Raw genomic sequence first — 22,243 nt, 5'->3', positions numbered from 1 at the left:
GCCCCTGTCCCTTGTTCTCCAACTACACCATTACACACAAAGAGAATGTTTGAGATTATACAAGAAATTTCCTAAAAAGAAAAGTAAAAATAGGAAATGTGTATACAAGATTAAATAAATGATACAGAAAGGTAAAATTTATAAGCTGTTAGAAGAGGAACAACTCAAAAAAGGAAGTTCAACGATGGAATTCAGAAGAGCGGAACTTGACAATAACAGAGTATTTTACTTTTGGAAATGTGGAACTAAAAAAGTAAAGGTCATAGAAAGGATAAGCTGAGACTGAAGTATAATTTTTATTAGAAACGTTGCTTTCTTTTCTATGTGGGGCACCACTCTTGTCACCATGCTTTGTTGGTTTTTTAGTTGACTCTTATTCAAGGCAATTAAGTGGCGTTACAAAAACTCAACCTTATTCCTTTCCTCCTCCATTTCTAGTTCCTGCTTCTCATTCTCCTCCTTTTCCTAATCCTGCTCTTTTTCTGTCTTCTTTTTCCTCACTCTCTTCCACTATTTAATCCTTGTCTCTTTATCCCCTTCTCTTTCTCCATCTTTTCTTCTTTTTCCAGTATTTTCTCTTCTTATCTCTTATCTCCATCTCATAGTATCATCATCATAGTATCATAGTTTTTAAGGTTGAAGGGAGACTCTAAGTCCATCTAGTTCAACCCGTAGCCTAACATGTTGATCCAGAGGAAGGCAAAAAAACCCCAATGTGGCAAACAAGTTCCAATGGGGAAAAAATTTCCTTCCTGACTCCACATCCAGCAATCAGACTAGTTCCCTGGATCAATACCCTGTCATAAAATCTAATATACATAACTGGTAATTAGTGTTGAGCGAGTATGCTTGTCACTACTCGGTACTCGCACGAGTATCACTGTACTCGGGCTACTCGGCGGGGACCGAGTAATCTCGCGATACTCGTGCTTTACTCGTGGTCTTCATTCCTGCATGTTGGCGCTCTTTTGAGAGCCAGCCCTCATGCAGGGATTGGCTGGCAGACCACTGCAATGCCACAGCCCTGTTAGTTGTGGAATTGCAGTGATTGGCCGGCCTGCACAGCATGACCGTGCCTTTAGTCCGACACTTCCCTGCTCGGCTAAGCCCCCTCCCGCACTCCACTCCGCATGTATATATATATACACGCATACACACACACGCACGTTTTTTTTTTTAATTTACAATTTTATGGTTTCTACATGCTGCCGGGGGTCATTTCAGAATAATACTCGGGTCTCCCATAGGATAACATTGGGCTCGGTGCTCGGGCCGAGTACACGAGTATCTTGGGATGCTCGGCCCGAGCCTCGAGCACCAGAGCTTTTTGGTACTCGCTCATCACTACTGGTAATATTAAATTTTTCAAGAAAGGCGTCCAGGCTCTGCTTAAATGTTAGTAGTGAGTCACTCATTACAACATCATGCGGCAGAGAGTTCCATAGTCTCACTGCTCGTACAGTAAAGAATCCTCGTCTGTGATTATGATTAAACCTTCTTTCCTCAAGACGTAGCGGATGCCCCCATGTTCCAGTCGCAGGCCTAGGTGTAAAAAGATCTTTGGAAAGGTCTCTGTACTGTCCCCTCATATATTTATACATTGTGATTAGATCCCCCCTAAGCCTTCGTTTTTCCAAACTAAATAACCCCAAGTTTAATAACCTGTCTTGGTATTGCAGCCCCCCCATTCCTCTAATAATCTTGGTCGCTCTTCTCTGCACCCTCTCCAGTTCAGCTATGTCCTTCTTATATATCGGTGACCAGAATTGTACACAGTATTCTAAGTGCGGTCGCACTAGTGACTTGTACAGAGGTAGAACTATATTTTTTTCATGAACACTTCTACCTCTTTTAATACATCCCATTATTTTATTAGCCCTGGCAGCAGCTGCCTGACACTGGCCACTAAAGTGAAGTTTACCATCCACCCATACACCCAAGTCTTTTTCTGTGTCTGTTTTACCCAGTGTTCTACAATTAAGTACATAATCATAAATGTTATTTCCTCTACCCAAGTGCATGACCTTACATTTATCTACATTAAACTTCAATTGCCACTTCTCAGCCCAATCCTCCAATTTACATAAATCTCCCTGTAATATAAAATTATCCTCCTCTGTATTGATTACCCTGCAGAGTTTAGTATCATCTGCAAATATTGAAATTCTACTCCACATGCCCCCAACAAGGTCATTTATAAATATGTTGAAAAGAAGCGGGCCCAATACTGACCCCTGTGGTACCCCACTATGAACTGAGACCCAGTCCGAGTACGTACCATTAATAACCACCCTTTGTTTCCTATCACTGAGCCAGTTTTTAACCCAGTTACACATATTTTCCCCTATCCCCATTATTCTCATTTTATGTACCAACCTTTTGTGTGGCACCGTATCAAAAGCTTTTGAAAAGTCCATATACACAACATCCACTGCATTTCCCTGGTCCAGGCTTGAACTTACCTCTTCATAGAAGCTGATCAAATCTCTTTCTTTCTCTTCCTACCTCACCTACATTTCCCCTCTTTTTCCCTTTCTTGTTTCCTTCCTTGTTACTTTCTTCATCTTTTAGAATCTTTGACTTTCCTTTCTTCATCTTTCTAACAGTATGTCTCCTTCCTTTTATTATCTTTCCTTCCTCCTCAAACTCCATTTCCTCTTTTCTTCTTCCCTTTCTCCCTTTGCAACCCCTTTCTCTCTGTTCTCTTAATCTTATTTCCTCTCTTTTTTTATTGCCCCTGCTTATCCTTGTATCTTTTTTTCTTCTCATTCCCCCTACTTTCTCCAGCTCATTGCCCTGTTATTCTCTTCCTTCTCTTACTTCTTCCCCATCTTTATTTTGTTCTTTTCTTTTTCTTAACTCTTTCTCTAACTCTTTTGCATTGCTTTCCTCCATTTCCCCCTCATCTTTTACTTCCTCTTTCTCTTCCTGTCTTTATATCCTTTTTCTCCTCTTTATTTTCATTTTCTTTACACTTATTTTTGTTCTCCATCTTTTCCTCTTTCTTCTACTCTTCCTCCTTCTACTTCTTTCCCATCATTATTTTGTTTTTTTTCTTTTTCCTAACTCTCCAAATCTTTTGCATTGTTTTTCTCCAGCTCCCCTTCATCTTTTGCCTCCTCTTTCTCTTCGTCTCTTTATTTACTTTTTGTCATTTGTTTTCATTTTCCTTCTATTTGGTTTTATGCTCCATCTTTTCCTTTTCCGTCTCCTGCTCTTCCCCATCTTTATTTTGTTCTCTTCTTTTCCTAACTCTCGTTTTCTAACGCTTTTGGATTGTTTTTCTCCATCTCCACCACTTTTTCACCTCCTCTTTCTCTTCCTGTCTTTATATACTTTTTGTCCTTTGTGTTCATTTTCCTTCTATTTGGTTTTATTCACCATTTTTTCCTCTTCTGTCTCCTGCTCTTCCCCATCTTTATTTTGTGCTCTTCTTTTTCCTAACTCTCGTTCTCTAACTCTTTTGCATTGTTTTCCTCCATCTCGCCTTCATCTTTCACCTCCTCTCTTTTTGTCTTTATATCCTTTTTGTCCTTTCTTTTCCTTTTCTTTCCATTTCTTTTTATTCTCCATCTTTTCCTCTTCCTTCTCCTACTCTTCCTTCTCTTACTTCTTCCCCAACTTTATTTTGTTCTCTTCTTTTTCATAATTCTCTTTCTCTAACTCTTTTGCATTGTTTTCCTCCATCTCCCTCTCTTATTTTACGTCCTCTTTAACATTCTCTGCTCCCTCATTCTCCTTCCTCTGCTCTATCTCATCTTCTTATACTGAAGTTCCTTTTCCTCTTTCATCTTTTATTTTTCCTTCCCTTCTAGTTTATCTTTTTTGTTTTCCTTAGCTGAGTGATCCCCCTAATGTAAAATATTTTATGTAATAAATTCTGCACAACAATACAAAAGCCAAAAAATAAATATAAAAATAAAAATACATATATCCTTTATTAAACAATGATAAAAACAATAAAATTGGAACAACCTAAAGAACAGATGGCATTAATTGGGGAGATCCTGCACTAACCCTAATACAAATTAATGGAACTATCCATCACACATGTATGTGAATCAACCAACCAAATTAGAATAAGTCACTAAATTTAATGTCCTAATAGTGTAATTTAAAATGTGTATCCTCGACGAAGCAGGGAGGTTGCGAAACACGCGTTGGGTGCACGGGGATATAGCTCTTTTACCTGATTTGAGACCCTGTATGTTGGTATTTTACGTCTTATCTTTTACTTTATTGCCTGCTAATATAATGTGATGTCTCAATATTGTTTCCTTATTGTATTCTCTCACACTGGTATTTAATTTAATTCACAATTTATATTATACACAAGATGGGGTTGCGCTTTCTCTTAGTGTCACAACAGTTTTTAACAAAAATAATAAAAGCAAACCTTTAATTTTTTTTCTTCTTCTTTTATGACAGAAAACATCTCATACCGAGATACAGCACTTGCATTCCTTTGTGGAATGAGTGTTACCATTTTAATTGTTCTAGTGTACAAGTTAATTACATGGTAAGTATCTGTATCTATTGTATTATCAGGTTATATTAATCCTGAAAATATCAGCAATAAAAAGTGTATTCACTTGCACTACAACACCTGACCACATGGTGTGCTGTTAACACACAAAAACTTTGATTGGTCAAAATGCAGTTGTGTAATTTTTTGTCTTTTATTCAATAAAGACTCCAATTTCTCACAATTGAAATGTAATACTTTATTATTACAAGCTCAAAAAAGTTTGATCAGCTACAGTTCATAAAATAGCACAACCAATCAAAATGAACTATCGTAGCCTATGTAAAATCTGAGCCAAATGCAGCAGCAATTTTAGGCCAATTCAGAATAGAAAGAAGACGTGAGAACTCACAGCTCAACAAAAGCAATAGATTAACATCCATTAAAGACTCTTTCTGAAAAATGTTCCAGCTCCCCATTGACCTCCATTATACTCGGTACATAATTCGAGCCTGTTCGGCATCCAACTGCTTGTTGCAAACTCACGTCTCAGCAATAAAAAAAGGAAGAACATCCATTAAAGACTCATCTGGAAAAATGCTCGAGTTCCCCATTGACTTCTATTATACTTAATACACGAGTTAAGCCCACCTGAGCGTCCAACTGCTTGTTTCAAACACACATCTCAGTAATAGGAAAAGGAAGAATATCCCTTAAAGACTTCTATAAAAATGCGCAAGTTCCCCATTGACTTCCATTTTACTTCGAGTCCGTCCGAGCGTCCAACTGCTTGTTTTGAACTCACAGCTCAGCAAAGGGAAAAGGAAGAACATCCATTAAAGACTTTTCTGGAAAAATGCTCAAGTTCCCCATTGACTTCCAGTATGCACAATACACTAGTCGAGCCCATCTAAGCGTCCAACTGCTCATTTCGAACTCCCAGCTCAGTAATAGGAAAAGAAAGAACATCCATTAAAGAGTCTTCCGCAAAAATGCTTGAGTTCCCCATTGACTTCCATTATACTCAGTACATGAATTGAGCGTCCAACTTTTCTTTTCAAACTCACATCTCAGCAATAGGAAAAGGAAGAGTATCCATTGAAGACTCTGCAGGAAACTTGCTCAAGTTCCCCATTGACTTCCAATATACTCAGTACTCGAGTCAAGCTCGTCCGAGAGTTCAACTGCTCATTTCGAACTCACATCTCAGCCACAGAAAAAGGAAGAATATCCATTAAAGGCTCTCCCGGAAAAATGCTTCAGTTCACCGTTGACTTCCATTATACTTGGTACATGAGTCAAGCCCGTCTGAGCTTCCAACTGCTCATTTCAAATGCACATCTCAGCCATAGAAAAAGGAAGAACATCCATTAAAGACTCTCCCGGAAAAATGCTTGAGTTCACCATTGACTTCCATTATACTTGGTACACGAGTCAAGCCCGTCTGAGCTTCCAACTGCTCATTTCGAACTCACATCTCAGCCATAGAAAAATGAAGAACATCCATTAAAGACTCTTCCAGAAAAATGCATTCCCAATTGACTTCCGTTATACTTTGTACATGGGTCGAACCCTTCCAAGGGTCCAACTACTCATTTCGAATTCAGAACTCAGCAATAGGAAAAGGAAGAACATCCATGGAATCATAGAATGGTAGAGTTGGAAGGGACCTCAAGGGCCTTCGGGTCCAATCCCCTGCTAGTGCAGATTTTCCTAAATCATCCTAGCTTTATGTTTATCCAGTTTCCTCTTAAAAATTTCCATTGATGGAGAACTCACCACCTTCCATAGTAGCCTGTCCCACTCTCTGACTGCCTTCACTGCCCTCCAATAAATAATCTTCCGAAAAAAAGCTTGAGTTCCTCATTGAGTTCCATTATACTTTTACGTGAGTCAAGCCCTCCTGAACATCCAACTGCTTGTTTCAAACTCACATCTCAGCCATAGAAAAAGGAAAAACATTCATTAAAGGCTCTTCCGGAAAAATAGTTGAGTTCCACATTGACTTCCATTATACTTGGTACATGAGTCAAGCCCATCTGAGCGTCCAACCTGCTCAGTTCGAACTCACAGCTCAGCAATATGAAAAGGAAGAACATCCATTGAAGACTCTTCCGGAAAAATTATTGAGTTCCCCATTGACTTCCAGTACACACAATACTCAAGTTGAGCCCATCTGAGCATCCAACCTGCTCAATTCGAGCATCGAGAACCCAAGCATAGAAGTGCTCACTCATCACTACTAAAAATTTAAAACGGGATGGATAGAGTCTTAAAAGACCTCAGAGTGAGTCACATGTATTTACCCAATGAGAGTAGTCTTTTAAGTATTGCCATCTGCAGTAATTTGAGTCACTGCAAATCTAAATTTTGAGAAAAATGTGTCAAATTGGGCAAATTTGAATTTCAAACGATTTTTTTCTCCTTACCAGACACCTATCTATAGATAGCTGTTCCGTGGCCCCTAATCAGTCCTGACACTTTAGGGGTGGGATTCTAAGCATGGAGTCTTATTAGAATAATTATATGCTATATTAATGGAGTATAAACTAGATGTCAATCTCTGATCTTTTATTCAAATTGTTTCCAGGAAAAAATGGAGAAAAGAGAAGAGCTACATGCAAACAAAAGAACCTTCTGAAAGTGCGGAACTGCCAGAAAATGAGATATACATGAATGTCAGCAAGACTGAACACAAAGCCGAGGTACACGGAGTAACAAGAGTCTGCAGATGACTTCTCTACTATTTCTACAGCATATGCAATTGGGACGGTCACAAAATTGTCATGTGTTAACCCCCTCACGACAACGGCGCAAATTGGAAGCGGGTGTATAGAGCGAACTCGCAGGGTGACAATGTGCCCCATACTCACCAGATAATGGCTATAAAAAACAGCCAGGACCTGTCTAACAATCTGTTAACCAGTTTTATGCTGCTGTCAAATTCGGACAGCGGCATTAACAGTGGTCCGGCATTGAGGTGCATTATCCTTTGTGCCAATCCACGTGCCTGTGTCGTGACCACAAGGAGAGTGTGATTTTTGCAATATACAGCACTAACATAGCCAATCATATCATATTTGTGTCGATCCTCGCGCCTGTGAGTGATCGCAAGGAGACTGTGATTTTTACACTATATAGCAATACTATAGCCATTTATATCATTCTTTGTGCCGATCCACGCATCTGTGTCGTGATCACAAGGAGACTATGATTTTTGCAATATACAGCAATACCATAGCCAATCATATCATTCCTTGTGCCTGTGTCGTGATCACAAGGAAACTGTGGCTATAGTTTTGCTGTGTTTTTCAAAAATCACAGTCTCATTGTGATCACGACACAGGCGCATGGATTGGCATAAAGAATGATATGATTGGCTATGGTATTGCTGTGTATTGCAAAAATCAATCATATCATTCTTTGTGCCGATTCACGTACCTGTGTGGTGATTGCAAGGAGACTGTGATTTTTGCAAAATACAGCAAAACCATAACACAAGCATATCATTCTTTGTGCCGAGTCACGCACCTGTGTTGTGATCGCAAGGAAACTGTGGCTATGGTATTGCTGTATAATAAAAAAATCCCAGTCTCCTTGCGATCATGATACAGGCCCATGGATCGGCACAAAGAATTATATGATTGGCTATGATATTGCTGTGTTTTGCAAAAATGAATCAGATCATTCTTTGTGTTGATCCATGCGCTTGTGTCATGATCGCAAGGAAACTGTGATTTTTGCATTATACAGCAATAAAATAGCTAATCATACCATTCTTTGTGCTGATCCACGCGCCTGTTTTGTGATTCTCAGGAGACTATGATTTTTGCAGTATACAGCAATACCATAGCTAATCATATCATTCTTTGTGCAGATCCACGTGCCTGTGTGGTGATCGCAAGGAGACTGTGATTTTTGCAATATACAACAATACCATAACCAATCATATCATTCTTTGGACCGATCCACTTACCTGTGTCGTGATTGCAAGGAGACTGTGATATTTGCAATATACAACAATACCATAGCTTATTTTATCCTTCTTTGGGCCAATCCATGTGCCTGTGTCATGATCGCAAGGACATTGTGGCTATAGTATTGCTGTGTATTGCAAAAATCACAGTCTCCTTGCAATCATGAAACACAGGTGCATGGATAAGCACAAAGAATTATATGATTAGTTATGGTATTGCTGTGTATTGCAAGAATCAATCATATCATTCTTTGTGCCGATCCACGCGCCTGTGCGGTGATCGTAAGGAGAATGTGATTTTTGCAATATACAGCAATACCATAGCACAAGCTTATCATTCAATGTGCCAATCCATGCGCCTGTGTTGTGATTACAAGGAGACTGTGATTTTTGCAATATACACCAATACCATAGCACAATCATATCATTCTTTGTGCCGATCCACGCCCTGTTTTGTGATTGTATTGAGACTATGATTTTTGCAATATACAGCAATACCAAAGCCAATCATATCATTCTTTGTGCCGATCCACGTGCCCCTGTCGTGATCGCAAAGAGACTGTGATTTTTGCAATATACAGCAATACCATAGCACAATCAAATCATTATTTTGGCTGATCCACATGCCTGTGTCGTGATCACAAGGAGACTGTGATTTTTGCAATACTGTAGCACAATCTATCATACAATTTCAGGTTATAGTTCTCTAAGGGAAACGATACAGTGAAAAGTAAAATAAATGTTTTTAAAAATATGAAAAAAATGTAAAAAAATAAAATAAAAATTCAAATCATTCTCCTTTTATCTTATTAAAAATAGAGATAATAAAAAAAATGTTAAAATACCCATATGTGGTATTAAGGGATTCAGAAATGTTTCATCTATCTAGATATAAAAATAATTAACATGATCCGTAAACACTGTAAAAAGAAAAAAATCAAGAACAACAAAAATTACATATTTTTTGTAGGTTAGACACTGCCATGCCAACTGTGAACAATTATGAAATATTTAGGGTTTACCCATAGGTGGCAAAAGACACGATCATTCATCTCGCAAAGCCAACCCGAAAAAGTTGTCAGTAGAAAAATAACCGTATAAAAAATATACTGACCCGCTAATCTACATGTTTACTATGATACTGATGATTGTGAGTACTTTACACCCATGGGTCATTTCCTCCTGAAGTCCCGATCCAGGCCACATAGTAACGTGTTCTAATTCCATCCTCCCCTTCATACATCGTCTTTCTCCTTCCTCGTTATGAAGGAATTAATAGGATGAACACATGACTTATAAAAAGATTGATATCTTATAGTTACATTTTGCATTTTTGCATAGGAGTCGGCAGACACCAGCACCCAGTTGGATCCCAACGGCGTCATGTCAGAAGACCTGCACTATTCCACCGTCGCTTTCTCTGCTAAACCCTCCAAAGTGCCTTCAACTCAACCGGAAACAGAATATGCCGAAATAAACGTGAAATAAACTGATTCAAGGATGACTTGTGATCCCATCATGATTTTTTGATTTTGTGTAATTATGATATTATTAACTGACTGGTCTACAAACTACAAGATATGGATACAAATGTTTTCATCGTTTGGTGACCCGTATTTGCAATTGACTAAATATGCATAAATGTTGGGCTCAACAAAAACAGCAAATTGGTGGTGACCCTGATGGGAGAAGACTAGTAGAAGGACCACTCTGGCACCTTTTCTTAATTACAACATTGGAGTGGTGCTTTAAATCTAAGTCACCTAACCCCTCTCCATACTCACTTGTTGACGTCTTTTTCTGTTATCGCCACCGCTCCTGTCTGGCTCTGTCAATTATGACCTGCTGGCAGCTCCAGTGCCTTATGAAGTGCACCGGATGTCACAACTCAATACTCAATACAAGTCTATGAGAGCCTCATTCTGGCTCTCATAGAGTTGCATGGAGAGCTTCTGATGTAATTTGTGACTTCCAGACAACAATCAGAAGTTACAGTCACAAGATGGCTCCACAGGACTGGAGAGGTGCCAAAAAGCATGAAAATGTTGGAGGGTGTCAAAGACTTCTCTGCCTGAGAGTTTTTACGGGCTCAGGCCAAACATTGTAAATGAGTTTGCTTCTTTTCGCACACGTGGGGTTATTTTAAGACTCTGCTAGGCAGCTCAATTGTTCCTCCTAATGTCCACTTCTGGCCTGGATAAAAAAACCCTGCTTCCAGCAGGGTGTGCCAGTTATTCAGAATCATTCTTGAGCTGGGCTTGGAGGTGGAAGGACGTGTTTCTTGCTGCTGCTGTGGTCTGTGCTCTGTTGTGTGGAAGTGATACCCTGATCTTGGTACTTTCCCTTTTTCCTTCCTGGTACCTGTGCATTCTCATGTGTTTTCCCTGTGGTGAGTGAGTTATTACCCCCTGTCTGTTGTTCGTATAAGTGGGTTTTTTTGGGGGGTCTCTTTCCCGGTCTGTCCCCGTAGGGGGTGTGTGAGGAGGGAACATTACCATCAGGGCCAGGACCGAAGATAGGGAGAGGCTGGGGGCTCAGACATCTCTACCTTCAAGCGTATTTCTGGGCTGAGGGTCAGCCCAGGGTACCTCCCTAGTTTTAGGGCAAGTGGCAGGGACCCCCTTCCACTCACTCTCCCAATCCTGTCACCCCTGCGTGACAGAGGGTGTGTATAAGATAGGGGTCAGAGGGCCTACATTTAAAGCGCCACTTCAGTGATGACAAACTTGGGGAGGTTCTTTAAATGATCATTGTCAATTATTATGTAAATTATGTATATTGTTATGTTAATTAGATCATCATGTGCTCTGTCAGTGAAAGGAGAAGCTAAAAGTAGGGATATGCATATCTTCCGACTGTGTCAGAATGTCCTACAATTTTCACTTTTGGAAAGATATGACTTTACATTGAAAGGTCTAAGTCAGTCTTCAGGGTGTTCCTACACCAAAAAAGTATCTTGCTTAACGAAAACTTGTGATCAGGTTTTTCCGATACAAGCCAATGCCACCATGTTCTTCCGCCTTTTAATTTATTCCTGACAAGCCTTCTATATCGCCAAACCAATGTCACAAAACGTATAAAAAAAGCTTAGAAGCTCTCCCACTTGGTCTTCTAATGAGCCCTGAAGGGTCCAATGGGCGTCTCTAGTCCATGTTTGGCACTCCGCCTCTCCAGCTATGATTGACACATAAGACGTCTTCTACGTATATGCATGAGCAAGTGTGCCACCTTCAGTCGACATATGATGTCATGGTGGTGAGTCCGAGTGGCGATGTGGTCGTACCGGGTGCATGCGACAGGCTTTTCTTATGGAGGTTAAAAATAATATTAAAAAGGGAAGAGAAAAATAAAATAATTAAATAAATAAATGAAGAGTTTGTGATGCCAGTTGGGATGTTTGGCTTTGGTATGGCCGGGCACTGCTGGAGGTCCCCAGGAGTTAGGTGGTGATGCACAGTGCCAGAGGGTTGTCCCCTCACCCCCCCAACAAGGGCTGGTTTCTGGGGATGGTGAGATAGGGATGGTGCAGCAAAGAATAGAGACAAGACAGGACAGGGAGCTTTTTCTGACGCTCTGTAGAACAGTCTGGAACATTCCTTACAGCATTCACAATGATGGTGGTCTGACCTGTCCCAATGAGACTTTGGCTTCTCTGATGTGTGATGGTTGTGTATTCCTCCTGCCACTACCTCCCTACCTAGAAAAAAGATGTCTTGAAATCCTGGGATTTTCAAGACAATAAAACTCCTGATCCTTGATCCCTTCCAGCGAGCAGGGGACTTAAATCCGAGGTAAAACTCACTGTTTCTTCTAGAAGTTTCCAGACTCAATCACGCCGCTGAGCTCCTGGGCACTTTCACTTTGCCACTGACCTTGAAAGTCCAGGTGGCCTAGGGACTGATACCCTGCCAATTTGTAGCTGGTCCCTTCAGAGAGTTAAACAGTTATGCGGGCGTCACACGGGACGATAAATCGTGCGATCGCATAAGCGATTGCACCCGCCCCGTCGTTTGTGCGTCACGTGCAATTAGTTGCCCATGGCGCACAAAGTTGTTAACCCCCTGTCACACGTACTTTCCTCCCGGGCGACGTCGCTGTGGGCGGCGAACATTCTCTTCCTGAAGGGGGAGGGACGTTCGGCGTCACAGCGACGTCACACGGCAGCCGGCCAATAGAAGCGGAGGGGCGGGGATGAGCCGGATGTAAACATCCCGCCCACCTCCTTCCTTCCGCATTGTCGGCGGGACGCAGGTAAGCTGTATTCGTTGTTCACGGGGTGTCACACGGAGCGATGTGTGCTTCCATGGGAGCGACGAACAACCGGCGCGCAGAAGGAGGGACGACTTTATGAAAATGAACGACGTGTCAGCGAGCAACGATAAGGTGAGTATTTTTGCTCGTTCACAGTCATTCGGAGGTATCACCCGTTACGATATCTCTGACGATGTGCGTCACTAAAGATGTGACCCCGACGACACATCGCCCGATATATTGTACCGTGTGACGCCCGCATTACCCCCAGTGCGAGCCATTCAAACACTGCAAGTGGCTCACACTGGGCTGAGAACCAAGTGTACCTGAGCACAAGTAGTTTGCCTACATAAAGCACCCAAACTTTCTTTTTTTGTAAACTCTGTTTCTGGTATGAACACCAAACCTTGGGTTCAATCATTTCTAGTAAGGAGGCTTATAAGTCATGCAATGCTCCTCTGAGAAACTAAAATATGCAAATTACCTTTTCAGAGAGGAAGAGAACTTGAACTCTACTGCCACCTACTTAACTTATTATACTTTATCATAGGCCATGATACAAGGCTCGTTAACCGGTTAATAATGAGTTTCAGGATTACTAATTTCAATAGATGGCACTATAGTTCAAGTCCTCTTCCTCTGTAAAGAGACAATTTGTATATTTAAGGCAGAGATGTGAAACCCATTAGATTATAGCGAGGGATAATGTCACACCAGGCCCATCCCGGCAGCACTCACAGAAGGAAGGCACAGTGGTGACTCACACTATATTTATCATTATACACACTGTGATAGGGATAATACAGGAAATTGTTATCACAGGAAAATTTAATCACAGTCTATTCAAATTACACGTGCAATAAACAAGGCATTTGTTTATACACATCTATTTTAGCTGACCCCAGAAGGAACACTCCGCTACTAAACAATTATTATCCCAAATCAACCACCATGAAAGTAGAACGTATGTTGGAGCCAGTGTCTATAGTCCCAAAAGTATTATATTCTAAAGCGGGCTTTACACGCAAAGACATCGCTAACAAGATGTCGTTGGGGGTCACGGAATTTGTGATGCACATCCGGCCTCGTTAGTGACGTCGTTGCGTGTGAAACACAGGAACGACCGTTAACGATCAAAATTACTTACCTAATCATTGATGGTTGACATGTCGTTCCTTTCCCGAATATCGTTGCTGTTGCAGGATGCAGGTTGTTCACAATGACAGACATGGAAAGAGAGGGAAAGAGACAGGCAGGGAAAGTGACAGAGATAGATAGACAGGGAAAGAGATAGATAGACAGACATGGAAAGAGATTGAGACAGATGAAGAAAGAGTCAGAGACAGACAGAGACAAACAGGGAAAGAGACAGACAGACAAGGAGATAGAGACAGAGAGATATATACAGAGGGGGAGACAGACATTATAATTACAGTTATATCTATTTGTTTTGTGGTGTTTGTGTGCAGAATACATTTTTGTTAATACATTCAATTTTGTTAACAGCAGTTATTTACCCGGGCGAAGCCAGTTAGTACAGCTAGTATACAATATATACAATAATTCAGGGGGGCCTGAAAGCACAGTCAGTCAAAAGAACATAATCCACACACATATACAATTTTCCCAAATATATGTGGTTTTTAAACACAGAGAGAGGTAGTAATATAGAATAGGACCCAGTATAATGAGGTTGCCGTGACGTGGCTACTGGGCAGGTATGAGAATGGCCATTCTGATATGCTAAACACCTCAAAAATTTTCAATATTTTTTTTTCTAAAAGATGGGGTAGCCTATAAGATGCCAAATATTCTGTGCTTTTAGTTTCCTAAGATGCAAATCTTAATTAAGTTGTAAAAGTTCTGAGAAGTTATAATGAGCGTTATATTTTCTTTTACAATTTTGTATCTTATCTCTAAATTGTTATTGTGAAAATTAAATTAATAAAGATGTAATTTAATTGTTTCTGTAAAGTTCTAACCTATTTTTTTTTTACTGAATATAATTCATTTTGCACTTAATAAGCAAAACTAATCTTATTCCTGGTGCAAGGTCAAGGGGTAGAAAATGACATAAGACATTTTACTGATGTGTTTTCTGCAAATGTTCCCAAAAAAAATTCTTCATTGACTGTGTATTTTTCACATTTATTATTATTATTATTATAATTATTATTATTATTATTATTATTATTATGATTATTATTATTATTATTATTATTTTCTATGTCAACACTATACACTATATTTAACAAAAAAAATCTTTTACTTTTCACTCTGACTACTAAGCCTAATATACGGCTAGTGCTTTTATATTGTGGAGAGATTACTTCCCTTGATCGGAAGTCCTCCACCCTTCCAGTCATGGGCACTACTCAGAAACCGGGTACCATATTTTTCGTTTTATAAGATGCACTAGATTATAAGACACACCCCAAATTTAGAGGAGGAAAATAGGAAAAAAATTATTTGTAATGTAAAAATGAGGGTCCGTCTTATAATCCTTGTGTGTCTTATATCTCACCAGGGGGGAGCGTCGGTGGTGGAGCTGCTAAGGATGGTCACAGGAGTTAGGGTCGGCGATGCTGTAGGCTCGGAGGAGGGGGTGTCTCGGATCAGGAGGATCAGTGGACAGAGGGTTGGCAATACTGCAGGCTCTGGGGTATCGCAGATCCATTAATATGCCAACAGGCTATGGGCTCCATTGAACTGCAGTGCCAGCGGTTGACATGGTGTACTTCAAGAAAATGGCCATGGAGGTGGCGTGTGCGCAGATTGGCCTCCATGGCCATTTTCTTGAAGTCCATCACATATCACCAGTAGTTCAATGGAGCCCACAGTTCAATGGAGTCCATAGCCCGCCAGCAGATCAATGGCACCCACCATCTCAACACCTTCTAGCCCACAGTATTGCCGACCCTCTGTCCACTGACCCTACTGAGGTGCTCTTCTGCAGTGACACCCTCTCCTCCTAGACCTCTTGTGGCCCCACTCCACCACCGCCACCCTGGTAAGCCATATCCAGATTATAAGATGCACCCCCATTTTTCCCCCAGTTTTTTTGGGGAAAAAGTGCTTCTTATATTCCGGAAAATACTGTATATGTGTTTCGCGTTCAGAGCAGAGAAGTGCTGCCAAAGTCAGATCCAGGGGCAATGGGGCTAATTGAAGCTGGGATGCAAACACCTGACGTCAAAGAAGCTGTAAGCTGACGGGTATAAAGCCACACGCATGCGCAGCTTTCTATTGTGTTGCCATGACACTGGCTGTTGTTGTTGTAAAGCAGGTTAGCATGCCCATAGGGGCATAATAACATGCTAAGTAGGCCAACTAGCAGGGGAAGTAATGCCCTTGCGACTTGTCCCTGCGCTCATTAGCACCTCATAAATTGTCTTGAGAATTACATTTTCTAAAGATCTGTTTTTCTGTTCTATGTGGTAGGACTGTTAGAGAGGGATTCTAGATATGTGCACTGAACTGCCAGTGGTTCTAGGTGAACTGGGGACTTGACAAGTTCACCCTTTCACAACCGATGACGTATCGGTATGTCCTAAATCATGAAGGGGTGATCACCTATGGCTGCTGTGGTGAGCCGGCTGCGATCCCTGCACATGTCTGCTAATTTGAATAGCAGACATGTGCAGCTATCAGGCGATCCACCCGCACCTGTTAACACCTTAGATCGCACTGTCAAAATGTGACAGCGCAATTTAAACTTCTGTGGCAAGTAAATTGCTTTTCCTTGCCGCCATTGGAGGTAACGTGACATGATCATGGGGAGCTGAGGATTGCCATAGTAGCAATGGGTCATGTGATGACTACTCTTGCTATCATGACGTAATTCCTGTTCCAGCCGGCAGAGCAATGGTTCTAACAGGAACGCAGCATTTCTGCTGATTAGAGTTGTGCAGCTCTGATCAACAGAAATGAATCAGCGATCAGACTGCTAATCCTTATAGTCCCCTAGGGGGACTAGTAAAATAAAAAAAAGTTCTAAAACTTTTAAAAAACCTAAAACTTCAAATCACCCTCCATTTGCCCCATTAAACATTAAAGGGTTAAAAAAATAAAAAATATACACATATTTGGTATCGCCGAGTTCAAAATTGCCCAATTATCAAAACATAAAATCAATTGATCTGATCGGTAAATGGCGTAGAGGCCAAACAATTCCAAATGCCAAAATTATGTTTTTTTTGTTTTTTGCAAATGTTGTACAAAATGCAATAACAGGCGATAAAAATGGCACATCTCTGCATAAATGGTAGTGTTAAAAACGTCAGCTCGAGATACAAAAAAATAATCCGTCACTGAACCCCATATGCCAAACAATGAGAACCCACTGGTCACAGAAAAAGGCACAAAAAGTGCACCACTTTTTTTGGACAAACCTCAACATTTTTATTAACTCCTTAGATAAATGTAAACCTACACATATTAGGTGTCTACAAACTCGTACCGACATGAGGTATCATACTGATACATCAGTTTTATCATATAGTGAACACGGCGAATAAAATATCCTAAAAACAATCGTGCAATCGCACTTTTTTTTGCAAATTTTCCGCACTTGGATTTTTTTTGCCGTTTTACAGTACATTATAATACAAAAGTTATGGTTTCATTTAAAAGTACAACTTGTGATGCAAAAAAACCCCTAATATGGTAAGATTGCTGGAAAAATAAAAAAGTTACGGCTCTTGGCAGAAGGGGAGAAAAAACAAAAATGAAAAATCGCCTGGGAGTTGAAGGGGTTAAATATTTGGATTAATAGTCAAAAACGAGACTATCACTCCCAATTTCAATCTGTTTCTGAAGTTTTACACCACAATCAGATAAGACCTTTTTCTATCCCTGGAATGAACCTTGGCCAGAGCCCATCTTTTATTCTGCCTGTGATATTCCCCCCTACACCCTCCAATCGGCTGTGCTGGACAAGGCGATGTGTTATCTGCCAGGCAGTATCGCTGTCCCCCTTCATTCGAGACCCATGTGCATGACGCATTCTACATCATCCACACGGGCCGGCATTGTAGTTCTGTGCAGGCGCCCATTAATCTGCCATACTCAGGGCAGATGAAAGTATTGTTGTGTGCATGCGCGGTCGGTCTTTAACCTTTCCTCGCGTCTGGGCATTACAGTACATTGCTCTGCCCTCAGTAGGGCAAATCAAAGTGTGCATGCACAGGTGTTGTGAATGTAGTCTGTGTGGGTGCTGTTTTGGAGCACCCTCTGGTGGCCAGGAATGGTAGTGTTGCTGAGGCTGAGTCAGTGACTCAGACAGGGGTCGGCGTTAATTGGGAATTGGAGAAGTCCTTTTGCAAACAAGCCTGGTCTTTATGTACCGCCCCGGGGCTCGGTCGCAGTCGAGCCGCTCGGATCCGGGGTCGTCGGTGGGTGGCTTGAGCGCCTTCGGACCCGGGGGTCACGTCGCTCTGAAGGAAGGCTGGCGCTACGGAAGGGGTTTCGGTGGGGAGGTTCACGGCCGGAGCCGCGGTTTTGGGTTTAAGTTCGTGACGCCAGCCACGGGTCGTGGTGAGTGTGGACACCACCGCTGCTGTTGACTAGGTTCCCTGGGATGGTGTTGCACAGCCAGGTGTTGATCCCTCCGTGGGTAGGGGGTTGATGGTCCTGGGGCCCGGTTGTTGGGATTAGAATGTCGGGGAGCAGGCGTGTTGGCGTGATGCGGGGCGGTGCGTGGCCCGAGGGCACTGTTATACTCACTATAACAGATACACTGGAGTCTCTGGTAAACCAAAAAGATGGTGGTCGGTGCCTGCAGCCGGCTGCGTCTGGTCCCCCACCCAGTTTCGTGGTTCCCGCCTTTGTCCTGCACCTCGTTTGTAGATTTTGACTTCCTGTGCTTCAGCGACGGGAGTCCGCTCCACAGCTTTGTGTGTGTGTCGGGAGAGCCCATTTTCCCGCAGACGCTGGCCCATGGGATCTCTCTGCCTGAGCGGTGGCTTTCTATCCCCCTCGTTGGGCTGTTGTCTTCAGTCGGGACTTGGATGGGAAAGAACCTAAGGTCCAGACCCCAATCAGTGAATTTGACACGGTCCAATCATTTCTGGGCCTCGTTCTGGTTCTGAGTACCCCTCCTGGTGCTCCGGTTTCCAGTTGGTTCCCCGGTTCGGTACCGGCAGGCCACTACCCTGTCCTGGTCCCTTACGGTTCCACCAGCCATCTTCCCGGCTCCTGCAGGCGGCAACCACCATCTGCCTCCTGGCCACAGGGTATCCGGGCTACGACCCAGATCCCCGACAGACGTTTTCTCCTTCTAGTCTACTCTCTTCTCCTCCCTAACTTCATCTGCCTGCTTTTGCTGCCACAGGCTATCCGAACTCCTCAGTGGGCGTGGACAACCGCCTGGCTCCGCCCCTGGGTGTGAACGTCAAAACCTGAGAGGGGCGACTCAGGGTTTTTAGGTTGGCTGCTGTTACCTTTTTAGGGGACTAGTGTTTGTGCAAGGGCCTGTCTGTGACTACCTGGCTAGTCCAAGGCGTCACATTTATAGGAGAGCACTTGTTGCCTTGCTGACACCGGCGATAGATGTAAATTCCTCAGTCTCTGTACCTGGCTTGGAGTTTTTGTCCTTCCCTGTTTTCCTGAGCAAGACCTCTGCAGATAAGTTGCAAGCTTATGCTTTGCTTCCTGGTTTACAACTTAGGGTGTGTGTGTTTTTCTTTTTGTTTTGTTTTGCATCTGTTCTCTTGCAGGTGAAATTTGCTTTTCTCCTTTGTGAGAATGGGGTTTCCCCTTTGCTGCTCTGCTGCAACAAAAGGGAGATTCTCCCTGTCAAACTTAATTATTTGCACTTTTGTATTTCTTGTGTTGTTTGTGGTATTTTGATTTTCCCATTATTTACAAGAGTACCTTATATAGTGGGGGTGAGGTTGTGTGACCTCCAGAGCCTTTTTTTCTATCAGGAGATTGGTATTTTTCTATAGGATTGTTTTACTGACCACAATCAGTTTCCTTTTCTTTCCTTTGTATCTAGGTAGTCAGGCCTCGCTTTTGCTAAATCTATTTTCCTATTTGTGTATTGTGTTTTCCTACATCACCGTAATCTCTATATGTCGGGGGCTTGCTACTCCTTTAGGGACTTCTCTGAGGCAAGGTAGATTTCCTCATTTCTATCTGTGAAGTGTAGCTAGTTTCTCCGGCTGTGACGAGGCGTCCAGCTATGTTAGAAATGCTCCATGGCTACTTCTAGTGTGGTCTGATAGATAGGGGATTGCGGTCAGCTCAGGTTCCAACTACTTTTGTTTTTCTTGTTGTTTTTTTACTAATGGGATTTTTTGTAATCGTCCACGGTTACCAGATCATAACACACAGGACCACAATGCTGGCCTGTGTGGATGACGTAGATGCATCATCCACACTGGGCTGAGTAGAAGGAGGACGGAGACCACAGCAGAGAGGAGGCACCAGACTGGAGAGCAGCGACACACCACCCCCTAGGTGAGTATTTTATACCGCATTCTGGAAATCTGTATATAAGAGCTCAATGGTGGTGGCTGAAGCCCATTGGGACCAATTCTAGTGACAGGTTCCCTTTAAGGTATATTTGAGTCAGTTGTGAGACCAAATATTTAAAAAGTAAAGGTTAGCTGAAACATGTAACAAGACAATAATCCCAAACACATTAGGAAATCTATATCATTTGGCTGGAAAGGAAAACCTAAGGTGTTGCAATGGCACAGTAAAAGGCCAGACCTCAATGTAATGGAAATTCTCTGATTGGATCCTAAGAAAGAGGTGCAAAATAAATTCCCACAATCCTCACCGAAAGTCAGAAAATGTTGTAAAGAAGACTTTGCCAAAAATATTCCATAAAGATGTGAAAGATCAACTAAGTCATAAAGAAAACAATTACTTCCTGTTATTGCATATTTGATAATCTGCTGGCAAACACTTCAGCAGCACTTCAGTGGCACAGGCAGTGTCTCATTGTCTCCTTCACAATGATGTTTTATTTCGCTTCACATTCAAACTCCAAAAATTTCTTTTGGCAACCCACACAATCAGGGACAAGCCTCCACGTTAGCTTCTGCTGTATCAATACTTTGCTCTTTTGGTGGCCATATTTGCTCTGTAGTGGATATACTTTTCACACACATGAATAAGCTTCTTTTGTCCCGCTCTAAGGTGGAAATTTTCCTCTTCTCTAGCTAACGTTGGCTTTTTCATCCAGGAGAGCTTATCTCTTCTTCCTCATTGTCTGAGCTCAAGCAACACAAACTCAAACAATTCCACACTTCCAGTGATGCAGACCTACATACAGCTGCTCAGTGTGTTAACTGTTTATGCTCTGTATTCACTTCAGACATCATAATACCCCTGCATACAACACCATTCCTTTGTATCAGACATACAGCATGCTACTGGAGCTGTCACAAATTGGTTGCAGCATAATTAAAAACATATAGCCTGGTATAAAACATTACATTACATATAACAACATATTCTAACAACAACATGGCATTAGCACAGACAAGAACACTTAAAAAGGTGGTGCCATAGCAAAAGTCTGCACAAACCCATTTGGATCCTCTAACAAACTTGACGTCATTACATTTGTTCAAAGCGGCCAAAATTAAATTATAAATAACAGTATTATAATGGAATCTTTCATTTCAATAATCAAATGATGACAAGATATAATATAAAAGAAAAGAGGAAGTGACGGATGATACCTGGTAGGAACTTACAATATACAGAGATATTAAGTAATGAGCGTAAGGAAGAAAGAAGATGTTTAAGCAAAGTAATCGGAAGATTCAAGAGATAGACTCCATTATACAAGAGACACAGGACAGAGGAGCGAGCAGCGGAGCCGGGGTTATACCGCTGATATCATATACTCTACAAGGTAAGAGCGGAATATTCTTTATATATATATAAACTGTAGGATCTTCTATATGTTATATTACATCTAAAACAGAAAACTGAAAACCAGACGAGGATATTACACATCTTAGAGCAGTTAATATAATGACAACCACAAAGACTAAATCACATTTACTATGAACTTTTGCAATTTTACAATACATTGAAACAAGATAGATAGATAATAGATAGAAAAGGCATATTGATATAGATAAACAATAGATAAATCATAGATAGATAGGTAAATAGATAGATAGATAGATAGAGGGATAGATAGATAGAGGGATAGATAGATAGATAGATAGATAGAGAGATAGATAGATAGATAGAGGGATAGATAGATAGATAGATAGATAGATAGATAGATAGATAGATAGAAAAGGCATATTGATATAGATAAACAATAGATAAATCATAGATAGATAGGTAAATAGATAGATAGATAGATAGATAGATAGATAGAGGGATAGATAGATAGATAGATAGATAGATAGATAGATAGCTAGCTAGATAGATAGATAGAGGGATAGATAGATAGATAGATAGATAGATAGAGGGATAGATAGATAGATAGATAGAGGGATAGATAGATAGAGGGATAGATAGATAGATAGATAGAGGGATAGATAGATAGAGGGATAGATAGATAGATAGATAGATAG

At 41.3% G+C, this 22,243-nt stretch overlaps 1 protein-coding gene across 2 annotated transcripts in view; it reads left to right on the top strand.

Moving 5' to 3' along the window:
• The window catches only part of LOC142256710 (sialic acid-binding Ig-like lectin 13), a 40,977-nt gene extending 26,341 nt beyond the window's left edge, over positions 1-14,636 (top strand). For both annotated transcript variants that reach the window (XM_075328561.1, XM_075328560.1), the window contains 3 exons: positions 4,429-4,519; positions 7,056-7,170; positions 9,783-14,636. In XM_075328561.1, coding sequence (XP_075184676.1) covers positions 4,429-4,519; positions 7,056-7,170; positions 9,783-9,929 — 353 coding nt within the window. In that variant the 3' untranslated portion in view covers positions 9,930-14,636. The remainder of the gene's footprint in view (positions 1-4,428; positions 4,520-7,055; positions 7,171-9,782) is intronic.
• The last annotated feature ends 7,607 nt before the right edge of the window (positions 14,637-22,243 follow it).

This window comes from Anomaloglossus baeobatrachus, chromosome 11 (assembly GCF_048569485.1).
Source record: "Anomaloglossus baeobatrachus isolate aAnoBae1 chromosome 11, aAnoBae1.hap1, whole genome shotgun sequence".
NCBI classification, from domain to species: domain Eukaryota; kingdom Metazoa; phylum Chordata; class Amphibia; order Anura; family Aromobatidae; genus Anomaloglossus; species Anomaloglossus baeobatrachus.
The sequence above is the reverse complement of the archived record's forward strand: the minus strand, read 5'-3'. Positions and strand labels throughout refer to the sequence as shown.